We start from the raw sequence: 16,500 nt of genomic DNA, 5'->3' as shown, positions 1-16,500 counted from the left end.
TACCCCTAAAAATAGATAAGACAGACATAGGCACAGAGTTGCAGTAACTTGCCTAGGGTCACACTCCAGAGCCGTGGCAGAGGTGGAGAATGGAATCTAAGTCTCCAAACTCCCAGTCCAGGGCTCCATCCACTTCCATAAAAAATATTGCCAAGAACAATTTGTCTTGTGAGCTAAGGGTGTGCCCAGGCTCCAGAGGGCAGCACAGGTGAGTTTCAGGGTATGTCCTTTCTAGAAAAATGAGAAGAAGCCAACAAAAACCACCTAACACGTCAGCAGGATGTGCCCCCACCCAGTGCCCCAGAGATGTGCAAAATCTCTTGAAAAGATTTTGCTCCTCCTTTTTGCCCCTTTTTTCTCCTCCATTCTTCTCATCTTCTCCCTGCGCTATTAGGACCAACCTTTCACCTTCGGCTGCATGGAGCACAGGCCTTGGGGCTGGTGCCTCTGCTCTTCAGCTAAGATAGCTATGCAGGAAAGGGGGTGGAGATGCCTGCGGAGGAGAAGTCTCCCAGCTGGGGTCTGCTCAGCTGCCAGGAGTGAACAACTGTGCTACAGCTCTTGCCAGTGCTCTCCCCACATGTACACACGCACCAACGCATTCGCTGCTTCCCCTCTAGGGAATCATCATCTTTCCTCTTTGGGGCAGGGACTTTCTGTGTCTGCACATAGCACAATGGGGCCCTGATCTTGCTTGCAGCACTGAGACACTCCTGTAATACAAATCATTTAGTGGCTCCTATGCCAAGCAGAGTTGCTAGTTGTTCTCCGGGTAGACAGAGTGGATAGAGCCCTGCAATTCCAACTTCATCTTTGCCCCTGTTTCAACTCCCTGGGCCGGGTGAGGAGTAGAGTGAGTGAGCGAGAACTGTGGTCAGACCTGTACTGTCCCAGCTGAAAGCCTCTATGTTGCTGGATGGACCTGGAGATTTTTCACATGAAAAGAAGAGATCCTGTAAGTGTGGCCTGAAACATGCTCCTGCAGATAGTGAGTTTTCTGGCCTGGCTTATGCTCTGGGGTTTTTTCTATGTGGCTAGTCTTCACGGTGCAAAGTTTAAACATTACAAACCGAGTGCTGTGCAAAGAACTGCAGGGAAAGGGAAGAACTGAAGAAAAGGAACTGGGAGATTTTAAGATGTTATAGATGTTGAAGATGACATTACATTTTTGCAAAGATTTATCATTTATCCTTCGCTCTTTCAAAGTATTTCAGCCAAGTCCAAAAGGAGTTACAATTTCCTTGCTTAGAAAGGTTAGGCACAGAACTTTTGGATGGAAAAAAAAAAGTGTCCATAGAAGAATGTGTAACTTAAATACATTAAAAAACTAAAATATTTTCAAGAGATACGGATTCCTACTTTCCAAGTGCTGATTCTTCATGTTGCCTGAAAGATTTAATATTCCCACCTCTTTACAGATATTTGTTTGGCCCATTTGGTGAGGTCAAATTTTTGCTGGGGAAATGCAGAATTTCTGAGTTAATGACTTATCTGGTAAATGAAAGAACTGCCTCAGATACTGAGCCAGATCCTCTGCTGGTAGACCGATTTACACCAGCTGGGGATCTGGTGACCTGAGCTTTTTTAAGATGTAGTGACTTGGGGGGGGGGGGGGAAAGAGGGGGAGTAAGAAAGGGAGTGTTTTTTTTTTTAAAGAGCTCTTCAATTCACCTTTAAAGACAAAACAACTCAATTGCACCATCTAGTGGTCTAACAAAAGTTCTGCATGAATAAGTAGCTTAAGTCTCCCATCACTTTAAAACAGCGGTTGCCCCGAACTGTGTGCACACTCATGTATATGCATGCCCTCATACGGCAGTGATGTCCTTGTGATAAATTGCAGTTGTGCTAAATCACTTTCATACACTTTTGACCATTTTACCTATTATCTGTTCCCCAATCCATCTCCCCAGGACTTATTCTAACATTCCAACTCCACAGGAAGCTTGAAACTAACATTAAAAAACAAACAAGCAAATCTCCCTAAGTGTTTCTTCCTCCCCCTAAAATTTAATTCTTTTAAAAAAAATCACACGTGCCTAAGGCCCAGGACAGACAAGTGGTAGAACTCACTTTTACAATTATGTTTATTATTTGTATTACCAGAGTGCCTAGGAGTCCCAGCCATGGACCAGGACCCCATTGTGCTAGGCACTGTACAAACACAGAACCATCAAAGATGGTCCTTGACCCAAAGAGCTTACAATCTAAAGCAGCACCTAGAGGCCCCAGCAAAGGCCAGAACCCCATTATGGTAGGCCAAATTACAGTAAATTGCTCTTTAAACAATTTTAGTCTGAATCACAAAATATCACAAATAAAGCAAACCTATGTGAAACAGTTAACTCTTGAATGGGCAGTCAGGGATTCCCCAGTGTAAAGCATTTAGCTCAGTGCTGGGAATTCCTGGGTCTTGTACAATCTTCTTTGGAAAGATAAAATAATCAAGCCTAATTATCCAGAACAGTGGTTCTCAACACATATACGGCGGAAATGCTTCTGGCACAAGGGTGAATCACCCATCAGTCTTCAAGTAGGGCTCAGTCCAGTCCAGGACTGCAAGAATATATATTTTTAAACCAGGTAACATGGAACATGCAAGCAATTCTGTGCGCTCCACATAAATACTCCATATCTCTTTGTCCAGCATTTGTGTAAATTAAATCTGGATTACTTTTACATACACCACCAAAATCAGAGGGGTAGTAAAGACCGTCGGTGACAGAGCAACACAGAATAGAGCTGTGGATGATACAAGCAGCACGGGTTCAAACAGTGTGTCTGTGAGGGATTTTACCAAGCAAACATAGCCATCATCATAAAGTAAATTCAGCATATTATCTAAATACTGCCCAAATCTTACCTTTTCATTGTAACTAAATGCTGAAGATGTGCAGGGAAAGTGAGAGACCTGGAACATAGGAATTGCCACACAGATCATGCCAGTGCTCTCACTCCATTGGTCACTAACAGGGGCTGGTACATATTCTTCAGAGGAAGGTGTGAGAAACACTGCAGTAGGTTGTTCTAGGACTACCTGCCCGCCAAAACAGTTTCCTTCCAATTCCCATTAGAGGTTGTCTCAAGCCCTGAAAGAAGGAGGGTTTATATTTGCACTAGCTGGAAAAAGTTTGATGAAACTTTTTGGGGGATCAGAATTTGCAGATTTGTCGAAATCAAAATGTTTTGCAGAGACCGCTCAATTTTGATGAAATTCCAGTGGAACCCAGGCAAGGTTTTGACAGAACTCTACCTCCCTGGTGGTGCTCCAATCCCTCCTGGGGAGCATTTTTTAAATTGGGGGGTTTTGTTCGGAATCAAAATGAAATATTGAACTCCTCAAAGAAATGGAATTTCCTATCACCGCACACATCTAGTTTATATTCTTTCCCAAACTCTTTCTTGTCCTTTTCATACTTACTGAAAGAACTTTGAATGTTCTTTTTACCTGAATCAACATCTAATCCTTTTCTGAATCTTGCTAAGCTCTGGGCTCAATGATTGGAAGAGGAGATCATTTCTTCCCTAAGAACTGGTCCTAAGAAACGTGTGAGGAAACATTTTAAACCCTGGCATAACAGTGTTAACATCAGGAGCGTTATTCTGCACATATTAGCCAAAGTTCTTGATCTTAAAACACAAGTCATTTTGCACACAGTAAAGTGAAAAAGTCAGAGAAAAAATAAAATCAATCTATAAAATTTAAAAACTTACGGTAGTAAGCGAAGGCCCTGATAAAGGCCCAGTATGAGGCCTGAGGCCTGAACTAAAGTAATGGTTAAGACTTAGCTAAAAAGCAAAGTCAAGCTGTGAGCTGGAAGCCGGTTCGGTTTACAGATGCTGGCAAGGAAAGGGCTTATGATGCATAATTATATATTTACCTAGCATATTGAAGTATAAACACGGTACCAGAACACCTTATACTGGAACATTCTACAGATAAGAAAGAACAGGCCGATTTATTTTAATGACAGGGGCAAAAGGGTAAAATGATGGATAGAGTTGTTTTAATTAAACCAACATGTACAAGGTCAGAGGCGGCACCTTACTACGTAGAGGGGTTGCATCTTACTGCGTAAAGAGGTTGCACCTTAATACGTTAGAAGTGATGTGTCTGGCCGAGGGGGCAGTGAAAAGTTTTGCCACTGACTGAGCCAGGTCCATTGCCAAAAGGCAATGGTTAATTAAATTAATTTAATTAAAAGATGCTCAGCGCCTAACGCGGCACCAATTTGGCCAGTCAAAAACCCTGATGGTACCTGAAAATTAACTATTGACTATCGGGGGCTAAATAAAACTGCTAAACCAGGGGCACATATACTGGTGGCGTACCCTGAACTGTTGAAGGTGGTCACCCCTAACATAAAGTGGTTCTCAGTACTCAATGTGGCAAACGGCTTTTAAAGTCTACCCTTAAACCCAAAGTCTCAGTATCGAACAGCTTTTGTATTCCACGGTATGCAGTATTGCTGGAATGTTTTGCCAACGGGGTACTGTAATGCACCCACAATTTTCCATACTGTTGTAAAAAATATGCTAAAAAAAAGAAATTGTTACAAAGGCATGAAAAAGTCTAACACAAAAATTAATAAAGGCACCCACCTTAGCTGCTCCTAACAATAATTTCCCCTTTGTGCTGTATCCTAGTGTTAAAAATTTCTGTATTGTTAGTATAATAACCCAAAATACAGGTGTGGGGAAAAAACCCATTGCGTATTACAGCAGAGCGTTAACTAACTGCTGCCAAGAACACCCTGGTGGGCAATCCCCAAAAATGTGACTCTGCATCCAATAGTCCGCACTCTAAGCGTAGTTCTAATGGGGATTCAGGCCCTAACCGTTGTGGTTTTAATAGGAACGTGTTACTATATAATCCGTCAAACAAGACGCGCCAAGTTACAAGGTCGAGTGAATAAGGGAATGGAAATGGCAATCAACACTGTCGTTGTACACCCAAATAATCACTGCATAGAGTAAGGGGTTCAGGCACAGTAACTAAATCACACTGAATAACAAATCTGATAAAGCACACAGTTAACAAATCTGTTGAGATGGTTAAACTGTTACACTTAAATATTAATCACTATATCATATACATACATACACTTATATAATCCCAATATATAAGCTATATATTCCATATTTTCCATTTATATCCTGGGCATAGTTTGTATGTCCCCACGAAGCCCTTAATGAGATACCAGATAGGCTACTAACCCCCAAGTACTTATGGTCCCGGGCCTAACATTCCCAGGCCCACCATAAGGGACTAAAAAATAATTGGATCATAAAATCTGCCTAACAGTCGTACGAGGGAATGTGCAGACTAAAAAGACAGTTGGGGCATGAGTGTATGGATGGTAAAATAAGGTAACCAACCACATAACAGTGTTTAGCCCACTGGGTTATCTTTAGTCCATGCATTATGCTTTTCCGAGACGATGGGTAAACATCCTCCCCGTAAAAAGACAATAAGTGGGGGAATATAGTAAGTGAAGGCCCTGATAAAGGCCCAGTATGAGACCTGAGGCCTGAACTAAAGTAATGGTCAAGACTTAGCTAAAAAGCAAAGTCAAGCTGTGAGCTGGAAGCCGGCTCGGTTTACAGATGATGGCAAGGAAAGGGCTGATGATGCATAATCATATATTCACCTAGCATATTGAAGTATAAACATGGTACCAGAACACCTTATACCGGAACATTCCACAGATAAGAAAGAACAGGCCGATCCATCCCAATGACAGGGGCAAAAGGGTAAAATGATGGATAGAGTTGTTTTAATCAAACCAACATGTACAAGGTGAGAGGCGGCACCTTACTACGTAGAGGAGTTGCACCTTACTGCGTAAAGGGGTTGCACCTCAATACGTCAGAAGTAACGTGTAACTTGTTTGTACCTGTGTATAAGAATACATCCCTGGGACGGTGTCTTTGTCCGGCCGAGGGGGCAGTGAAAAGTCCCGCCACTGACTGAGCCGGATCCATTGCCAAAAGGCACTTTCTCGTAGTATGCCCTAAGTTAGGCTAAGAAACCTACTGGGAACTGCCATTGTGTCCAAGATCGCAATAAATCTAGCAGACGTGACTTTGCACCTTACTAGAGTCTGTGGTCATTGGGAGTTCTCGTCGGGTCTGCTGCATCAGCTATCTGCAGAGCTGGGGCAGCACACGGGTAAGCACATGCACGCAGCCGAGTAATACCAACAAGGAGAGAGCAGAGCAGAGCACCATACCAGTAGCCTCTGACAACACTTACCATACAGAAAGGGATGTCAAATGGCTACAAAAATGAACCAGGAATCAGGAAAAGAGGGTTCTATTAATAATCGCAGCTGCTTCCTGTGTAACCTTGGGTAAGCTACCTAACCTGTGTATGCTTAAGAGTTTAAAATGTTAATATGTACCACCCAAGCTGTGTACGCTTTCTTTGGAGGAAAGGTTCTATAGAAAGTTACTGTTTCTAATGAATCAGAGTAGATTGTTCAACCAGATACAGTACATAATTTAATGAGATTTTTCTTAAACTATGGCAAATATTATAAAACCATTATTGAGGCAGCCGTATTGAGAGTCTTCCAAAAATAAGTTACATCTTTAAGACCTGAACAAGTTATAGTATGATCTCATCCAAGAGATCTAAATAGCAGGAACATCTACCGAAGCCACCAGCAATTTATTCAGTAGAGTTCATCAGCTCTTGTCTGCACAAGCAGGTGTCAGGGTATTCTGTAAGAACTATTATATATGCTTTAAAAAAAAAGGGGGGGGGAGGGGAATGGTAGTGAATGATTCTACCAATCTACAGAGAAACCACACACAGAGGAATAAAGACCCTGACAGAAGAGAAAAATGATCAGTACTGAAGGGGAAAGTGGCAATAAGAGGACAGAATTTTTCTCAGAGAAGTATTACATGCACAAGTATCTAAATTGTTAAAAACTTTTATTTGTGACAGTAAAGAAACCATTCAGTACCTGATTGACAACACTTCTCTCGCCTCAAAACACTCACACTGTATATGTAGTGTTTCTCAAGTATTGCTGGATTGTTCATTGCATTAAAGTGTAAACAGCTCCATTATTAGACAAACAAGCAACATGTCCATTGCTTACTCTTCTTAAGTTCCCAGAAGAGTTAACAAAAAGCCAGACAGCTGGATTGTTACAATAAAATATGAACAGAAAACTAACAGCTCATTTTGCATAGTTAGCCTATAGAATTTCAAGCAATTCCCCAGCCCAAGTCTCACCTGCCCTCCTCACCACACAAAGGCCTACAACACAGCACCTTTGAAATCAGAGGCACAAACATTTTTTTCTTTTACAATAGGGCTGTGCGGTTCTGTGTTTTATTAGTAAAAAAATTCTGTAACACATAGGATTGTGTGTGTTTGTAAATTATGTCGCTACAGACTTTTTACATTGAAATTTCAAAGCGGCAACCCCAGTACAAGCGAGTGTAATTTAGAGATTTTATTGTCCCCGACCACTCTAATCAAAAACAATGCCGTGATAAAGTGATTGAACACACTGATAACCAAACTCTTCAGGCGACGGGTTTCTTCCATGTATAACTTCACTGTTTTTAAAAAAGAAATTAAAAGGTAAAAACAAGAAACAGTTTTTTTTCCTCCAAAGCTACCTAAATGAATACAGCAGTATTGTACATTTGCTAAAATCTTCCATTCAGAACTTCCTGGTGTTTAACAGATATTCTGCGCACAGCCCTAGTTTACAGATGGCAATTTAATCATAACATTTTAGTTGAATTTCAAGAATTTATGGCACTCTACCTTACTTTTTAAATTAAAATATATCTCTCTCTATATATATCCCTATGCAGGCAAATAAACTTTTTTTTAATCCAAAACAGAAAGGACAACGGAACTTCGGGTCAGGTAGCAATTTTTTAGCTGAACTGAATGATCCACTGGGAAAGACTTCTTAACAATATTGCAGTACTATCTTGGAATTATAATTGAAAGACAGGGTTTATAACAGTTGTGGTGACCCACATGCAGCATGCACTACTGCACTTGTAAATATGGAAGAGCTTTGGGAAATAATTTGATTTTGTTTTGATTTTCAAAATCTCATTTAATTAAAGTAAAACCAAAATAATCATATTGCAATTTTTACAAACATTCTACTACTTCTTCTGGCATTATGTTTAGAACTATATTGCTTTGTTTAAATCTAGGTGCTTCAAATATATATAGTTATATATAAACCAAAAGAGCTTATAAAAATCTGGATTTTTTAAGTGTGGGAAAATAAAGTGCAAAAAAGGTATATATGATAGTTGCTCACATACTATAAAAAATCCAAACACTTAGGAAACCCAAAAGTTGATCTTAAACCACCCCATTTGATGTCAGAAGGAAACAGGTATGATCCAAAAATATTCTCACATTCAAGAGTGAAAATTACCATGATTAGAACTCAAACAAAAATCATATATAAAATGCACTTATAATATTAGCATGGATCAGAAATATTACTATGTTATGCCCCTGATTTTGTCATTTTTGAGAGCTGCGTGTTATTTTGTATGCTTTATCAGTTGAAATTATAAACGCCAATTTTTTCTGACCTTTGTGGATTACAAAGCCCAGACAGCATTAAAACTGTACAGAAACCACATAAAGACAGTGATTGTATAGTATCAGTCATTAAAATGGTTTCAGATGTGGGAACAGAAGTTCAGTTGTCCATTACATGTTGATTTCAAAACAATACAAGTCACTTTAATATCAACATTCATTCACAGACATTTAAGGCAACTGGGTTCATGAAATCACTGCTTTTATAAATGTGAACAGCTAATGACATGGTTTCTTATCTACAACAGATCACAACTGTCTAAACGGTAGTGTCTCATGAAGGGGTTATTCACTGTCTAATTGGTAAGACTGTTTGGTCTAATACTTGCGTGAAAATCTTTGAATTTTTTTCAGCCACTCTCATCACACCTGCACAATAAACTACAACCTGAATACTTCCCTGCAGACTGTACCTGAGGCACAGAGGTCACAAACACAGTTAAAAATACTGCTCAGATAACAACTTTTTGGCAGTTTATGGTTTCAATACTCTGTATTCAAAAATAAAACTAAAGATCTTAAATTGAACGCAAATATAATGGGCTAACCAGAATCCATACGTCCTTCAAAACCATCCAGATTTTTTTTTTAAATGGTCAGAATTTAGTCCTGGCATAGAAACATACAGTACTAAGGTAATGACAACTGGTAAGAGAACAAAAAAGTGATGCCGTACAGACTCAAATGTCATGGTACTGCTTAGAACACCCTCACTGAGAAACACTGAGTACAGTGCAAAGCTGCACTGCAAAGAGACAAGTCCTCTCTCAGTCTTATACTGCCCCTGTGATAATCTATTCCAGGCCTGTATAGGCTGGCCCACCCTTTTAGGAAACAATTTATTAAGCTGCTTAGTAAATGTTTTAGCCAAGGATGACAATCCAGGTCAGCTTCTTGTAATTCCTATTGGCCATACCTGTAAAAAGGCAACTTGTATCTACCCTGCGGCATTTGAAAGTAGGCTAATTAAAGCACCAAATTATTAGTTTAACTTTGCTTGATGCCTGCCAAATACGGCTAATTTGTCTGACTAGATTTCTACTGGTGCAAAAATGGTTAAAAGGTGACCAGGGAAAGGAAAAAAGGGGCTGTGCCTTTTTGTTTCAAAAGGCTTAAAAAGAAAAGTTACATGTGTTTTTAACATCAGAAATTCAGGTCTTTCTACCCTGGATGAAGAACTAGTGTAATTATGACATCACAAATGGATTTTTAGTGAGATTTTTATATTGTTTTTAACATTTTAAGTTAACACCTATTTAACTCCAAAGCCTGAAGAGTACGTGAGAGAAAGGAATTCTGAGTTAAACACACCTCCAGCAGGGGTGATATGGCTCCCAATCTGCATCTGAGACTCTCAACAAGTGTTCAGCAAAAACCAGGAGAGATCAGTTCACATTCCTGACATTTCTAAGGAAAAACACAAGCAGGAAAAAAAAAGCCCCCACTTTAAAATAAATTGGACTCATACCTCCATTTTGCTTCTTTATGGTGCATAAAGGAGCAAAAGGCATTTTGCAAAGTCCTTTGCAGGTCACCTTTAACTGAGTTATCTGGTATGTCATATACCACAAGTTTACTACATAAGGGTGGGGTATATCACCTGCATTTCATTTATTGCCCAAATTTGCAGCTTAGAGCAAATGTTTTTGTAGTGCAGGCACAGTGGCAAAGAACAGTATAACAGCCGATGGTCAACTCCATTTGGTGAGTATACAGTAGCAACAATTAAGAGAAAAAATACTCAATAGCTCAGCACACATCCAGCTTACCCAGATGGGTTTTTGTAAGAAAAGAATTTAGATCAATAAATAGATTCTCCCTCCTTTCCCCCCCAATATAATGGGTTTCTCATTAGGATGTTTTAAAAAATTGGAGAGGCCTGGCAGTTGTGCGCAAGCAGAGATAATAGAACTTGATCCATCTAACATAAAAGGTGCTTGAGATCTATTTCCCATCACATTTTCCCAATTCTATCATACCCTAATACCCAAACAACTGCAGATATGTTCAAACTGTGTCCAAAATGAGTAAGACCACAGTAACACAAACCTGTAACCAAAATCACCCCTCCCCAAACACCTAAACCTTCTGAGCATGACAAAATGTAATTAATACAACTTAACATCACCATGGAGACAGGACCCCAGCATATCTGTTTCAACTTTTTCTTTTGTTACCATATATTACAGTGCTCTATAAAAAATTCCTTTTTCCTTTTTAAAGCGTTTAGACAATACAAGACTAAAAGATGTCTGGAAATACACCTTATACAAAATGAATTTTTATCTTAAAATAACATTCAAAAAGGCACTTCATTCTGTAAGAAAAAAATTCAGAGTCAGGTCAACTGCTCTAAGCAGAGCATGAAACTGTCTGCATAGTGGGAGGGGGAGAAATTTGACTGCTGAAATACAACAAGCTTCTTTTTTTGGCATGTTTTAAGAAAAGCTGATCCAGTAAAACGTGTCCACTTACGAAAGTCATTAAAAGAGCCCCATTTAAAATAGCTTCTTTTTTCTTTTTTAAAAAAGTTGTCTGAACACGTGACCTTAGGATGTCAGGCTTCTGAAGGCTTACTAGCATCACTCATGATTGTCCTTCATGTACAATGTAACAGGAAGATCAAGAGTAGCACTTCTGACAGGAGCAGCCTCCTCAAAGCTAAGTTTGAAAGAGTTGTGAGAGATGGAGAAAGAGTCTGTAGCAACTGCTATCAACCAGCAGCAGTCAGATTTAAGGGCTACCTGTTGCAAAGTTTGTGAAGCATACTGTAAACTTCTTCCTCTCTGCTTAGTCCTTCAAAGAAAGGAATAAGATCTAGCAGCTCTGTGTCCGTCATGTCATCAAACCAGGACTGCACAGGCACCTGAAACACAGAAAGAGAAGAATAGAAGAGGCTTTGCTATATCAAGAACACATGCACAATTTCCATTTACCTCAGAATATTAGCTTACAGCACCTACTGGCAGGTACCCTACCTGCAGCTAATGACCATGATAAAGAAAAAGTTACTCACCTGTAACTGAGGTTCAAGTACATTGCCAGTTCAGACCCACGTTCCTTAAGATAAACTTGCACACCCACATCAAGACTGGAACCTCTGGAAAGCTAACTGCAGACTCTTTCCAGAAGTGGAATGTTCCAAGCAAGGTTACATGAGGCACATCTCCCCTTCAATGTCTTCTGCCTCCTTAGAATCCAGAATACCTGAAGTAGGGTGCAGACTATGACTCTACACTGATAATCTAGTTGGAAAAACTCCAGTTACAGGTGAGTCTCTTTTCTTTCTCCTTAGAGTACTGTCAATATAGATGCCTATGCATGGATCAAGAAATCCCTATGGAAGTGTAATTGAGGAGGAAATATTTGAACAATAAATACCCAGCTGTTCTGTACTGTATATCAGATTTTGAGGAAAGGTTCAGAGAATAATGTTTCATAAAGGTGTAGAGTGAGCTCTAGGGAAGAATTTTGTGTATTACCACTATGGGATGTTACTGAAGTAATACACTAGAGTTTGTTTTGGAACTAGTCTCATTGTCTGGTCCTCCAGAGACTGCAATTGCCACTAGCTTATAGTGCTTTTCCACACAGGATTTAATGACTCAGATAACTTCTTAGCAGTGGATTTTATAACATCAAAAAGTGGTCTGGAGCTGGCTTTGATTTTTAACCATCAGCATGGATTAGATTTGAGGCTTCTGATCCTTGCATGGAGAGCTGGTAAACTGAAGCCTGATGTGACACTAAACAGGTAAGATCTCTCACTCAAGCATCAGGATTTGAGGGCCTGAGTTCAGAAATTCGATGTTTTAAGAAGCTTTCCTTAAACCTTCACTTTTTACCATATCAGCTAAAAGCTACACTAAATCTAACAACAAACACTACAATAATCCTCAAACAAAGAAAATGCCTGATGAGCAACGTAATGTTTCAAGGGAACTAGAGGGAGCCCCAGATTGCTAGGTGACTAGCAAGAGAAGTGTATGCAAAGTGTACACTGAGAGTGGTGGTTGATGGAGAGGTTTCTGTTTGAGCAACTCCCAACTGCAAAAGCTTTCCAAGGGGTTCCAGGCTTCATGTGGATTGCACATCCCAAGAGCAAGGATCTCTACTCTCAATCTCCAAAGGGAAATATGAAGAAATTCCTTGAGTGAGAAATATCTGTATTACTGGCATTTATACTATCACCAAAACCCACCCTCTTCCCTTTGCTTTATTTCTAAAGTTGGATAAGCTGATTGACTAGTATTCTTAATCACAAAATGACCCATAACAGAAGTTCTAATTAGCAGATAAGGAAAGGATGGTTAGGAAGCAGCATCAGGTCTGCCAATTCTCTCCAAATACAATCTTAATTCACAGTAAAGGAAAACATATGAATAAAAAACACACAGACAGGTATTCAACTTGTGCCAGTAAAAATTATTAGCTTGTCTATTAAAATAACTTCACTCTATGAAACCAAGTCAGAGTACCCACAGCAGTTCAAATAAGCCCCTCTTATTGTAATCACCATTGAACAAATAAAAATAGTTTTAAGGTTTTTGGGTGAATATCCTCTCTTCTAACAGCCTGTACCAGGAGCTGTTATAAGGACATCACACTGTTTGGTGTTTTTCTGCACAATTAGCAGTCTCTTCAGAAGATGCCCAAAGCTAAAAATTGAAGGAAAGCTAGGCATGAGAAAGATGAATTGGCAGAGTAGTGTGGAGAAGCTTGGCCTATATCTAACTGTGTGATCGCTAGCACTGGAACCTGATCTTCTACTTGACGTTTCAGAGAAGGATGATGCTGTTGACGCTAGTTAACACTTCAAAAGTAAATTTGAGTACTTAATATTGTTTGAATGTGGAATCCTGACCATGGAAGACCAAAGAGAGAAAGTTATTTCTTAGGACTACTTACTGCATTTTCAGGATGGAAGATGTAAGACGCAGGAGAGTTATCCACTATAATAACTTTACTCAGCTCTCTTCCCAGTCGACTCAGATCCTTCACATAATTTCCTCTGTGGAAAACACAGGATTCTCTGAAGAGTCTTGCCCTGAACACACCCCAGCGATCCAACAAGTCTGCTACTGGATCCGCATACTTAAAGACAGAAGTTAATATGATTCAGAAGTTAAAAAAAAACCTGAAATTTCATGCCTGTAGGTACAGCAGTGTTTCCTAGAACTAAACATTAAGGACAAATAAAAAGGACAATTATAGAACTACAATCTGCTTTGCTTCACCTTTTTCTCCTTAATATTAATGTTATGTGCTAGCAAAGCTAAAATTGTTAATAAATTGGTAACCAGACTGCAGTACAGTTATCTTTCAGAAAGAAAGTAACTTGCACTGTAAAGCTTGCTATGATTTACTAATTATCTTAACACATCTCAACATGGGCTCTTTACATTTGTCCTTTAACTCCTAGAAGCTGATGAGTTCAGAGATCTCACTTAACACTACCGTAAAAATGCATGAAAAAGTAATGGTAAACCTATAGCACACGATGCCACTTCTGCAGCTACTCGTTCTGAGCTCAATTCCATGTACTTGTGAAGTCAAGGGTAATGGAGGAGGCATCTGACTTTGCCTAATTTATGATGTGCCTTTGTCAATAATGCATGTTGACTTGTGATGTCAGCAAGGGATCTGAAGATCCCCAAAACGTACTCCAGCCATGAGCAGACAGGCAAAAATAGCTAATAAAAATATCCAATTTGTAACATTCCTTTGAATAATGCCAACACAGATATCACATCTCACAGATAATGTAAGTACCATAGCACACGATGGCAAGAATTTTGACTCAAGAATTGATAGTAATGGCCCAAGAGGGTGGGAGGGGAGAGTCACCTAGATAGGAAACCAAATTGTAAGATCGGATATCCTTGACAATTACAATTAGCACAACTTCTTTGAAAAATATGATTGATCATTTGATGGGACTTTTCTAAATTTAACAACAAGCAAAATAGATCTTGCTGTCAATAAACCTTTCCTTTTATTAAGGCTGTTTCAAGAGAACTAGTACAAATCCTCTGCTTTGGGGCTTTTAGAATTTGACTGGACACAATATTGGAAAAACACACAATCCTGCATTGACAAGGAGATGAACTAGATGATTTAACAGGTCTTTCCCACTTAGAGTCTATGGAAAGCCACAAAAAGATTAGAATTTAACTTATGTTACTAAACCAAAGAATTTAAATAAAATTAATTAAAAAATTATCAATCAACTGATTGCACTTCAAAATCAAAACCACAAATACAAATCCACCGGAAATATTGAAGAACTAAAGCTTCACTGTCCACTACAAAACTACTTACATAAGATGCTACTTCACCAAAGCTAAAAAGGCACAAAATATTGCTTTTCAGATGCAAAATAGATCAAGCTTTACACAGAGCATGTAATAGTCTCAACCGAAATTATAACTGCACATCCACATCCCAGACATCTGTGTCCTACATTTTCTGCACCAAAGTACTTTCTGAACTATTGGCTGATTACTCAGCTTAGATATAGCATACCTTATTTCATGCCCAGCTTTAACATACTGCTTCATGTAGTACACTATTTGTTCTAATTTCCCACTATAACCATGGTAACTTGTAAGCCTTTCATATTGGCATCATGAGCAATGCATGGAGGCTACATTATGAGACAAGCCCATATGTGATATTGTTACCATGGAAACACTTACCCTCACACTAGCAGACAAAGTACACACTGTCAGGCAAAGAAGCAGAAAAGGGGAAAAAATTAAGATCATACCGAGTGAGGAAAACAATCATTCACAGAAAATCCAACCAAAATGTCCACTAACCAGCATTAAAAATACTGAGAAGGAAGAGACGATGACAAACCTTGGCTAGACTGGCCGTGAAGAGTACACACTCAAAGAGCTCTCCCATCCTCTGAAGAAACTCATCTACATGTGGTCGTTTCAATACATAGACCTGAAACGACAGTAAGTGTTTAGGTGAAATGAAGCTTAAGCCAAAAGGTCTGGAGTTAGCCTAAAATTGGTAGGCAGAACTAATATGTGACACAGGAGGCTCAGGTGAAGGAAAAGGCTGATATAAGACAAAGCATAATATTAAATAATGAAATATTTGAACATATGTACTTGATAGCTCCATGCTGACTGCACACTGGTAATACTGTGTCCTGCTGGAAAGATACATTGAATCACAGAATACCAGGGTTGGAAGGGATCTCAGGAGATCATCTAGTTCAACCCCTTGCTCAAAGCAGGACCAATCCCCAGACAGATTTTTGCCCCAAATCCCTAAATGGCCCCCTCAAGGATTTACAACCCTGGGTTTAACAGGCCAATGCTCAAACCACTGAGCTATCCCTCCTCCCTTAAAACTGAAAAGAAAGACAGACATGTAATGGGGCACCAAAGCAATAAGAACTGTGACCCCCTATTTTTAAAGGTATTTATACATTGCTAGGCTCAGTGTTACATCTGTCTAATTTAGGAGACTAAATCTCATTTTCAAGAGAGATTCAGGCACTTGGGAGCCAAAATCCCATTGACAGTTGATTAGATTTAGGTTCCTAAGTACCTCAATCCCTTTTGAAAATGAGACAGGCTCCTAAATCAGTTAGGCATTGCTGATCATAGCAGCTCCTGAATACCTTTAAAAATCTCTGCCTGAGCGCCGGTAAGTAGCATGACTCTGATGCCTATGTTTCTTCAATTCTTGAACATTTCCTGAATTCTTGAGAGGAAACAACATCTGAGGGAAAGTTTTATCTTGTGTTGGGAGGAGTTTTGAAATGTATTGACGTCTTCCTTTTCGTCTGCAAATAAAATTCTTCTCTTCAAATTTTGTTTCTGGAAGTCAAACAACACACTCTATTGCTGCTTTTTATTGATTTTCCAAACCCATTA

At 39.4% G+C, this 16,500-nt stretch overlaps 1 protein-coding gene across 1 annotated transcript in view; it reads right to left on the bottom strand.

The window, feature by feature from the left end:
• Positions 1 to 6,925: 6,925 nt before the first annotated feature.
• Positions 6,926 to 16,500, bottom strand: part of CTDSPL (CTD small phosphatase like) — a 129,740-nt gene continuing 120,165 nt past the window's right edge. The window contains exons 6-8 of the mRNA XM_030549979.1: positions 15,464 to 15,556; positions 13,511 to 13,696; positions 6,926 to 11,468 (exon numbers count right to left, since the gene is read on the bottom strand). Of these exons, the coding sequence (XP_030405839.1) occupies positions 11,343 to 11,468; positions 13,511 to 13,696; positions 15,464 to 15,556 (405 nt within the window). The 3' untranslated portion in view covers positions 6,926 to 11,342. The remainder of the gene's footprint in view (positions 11,469 to 13,510; positions 13,697 to 15,463; positions 15,557 to 16,500) is intronic.

This window comes from Gopherus evgoodei, chromosome 2 (genome assembly GCF_007399415.2).
Source record: "Gopherus evgoodei ecotype Sinaloan lineage chromosome 2, rGopEvg1_v1.p, whole genome shotgun sequence".
NCBI classification, from domain to species: Eukaryota; Metazoa; Chordata; order Testudines; family Testudinidae; genus Gopherus; species Gopherus evgoodei.
This window is presented reverse-complemented; position numbering and strand designations above follow the sequence as displayed.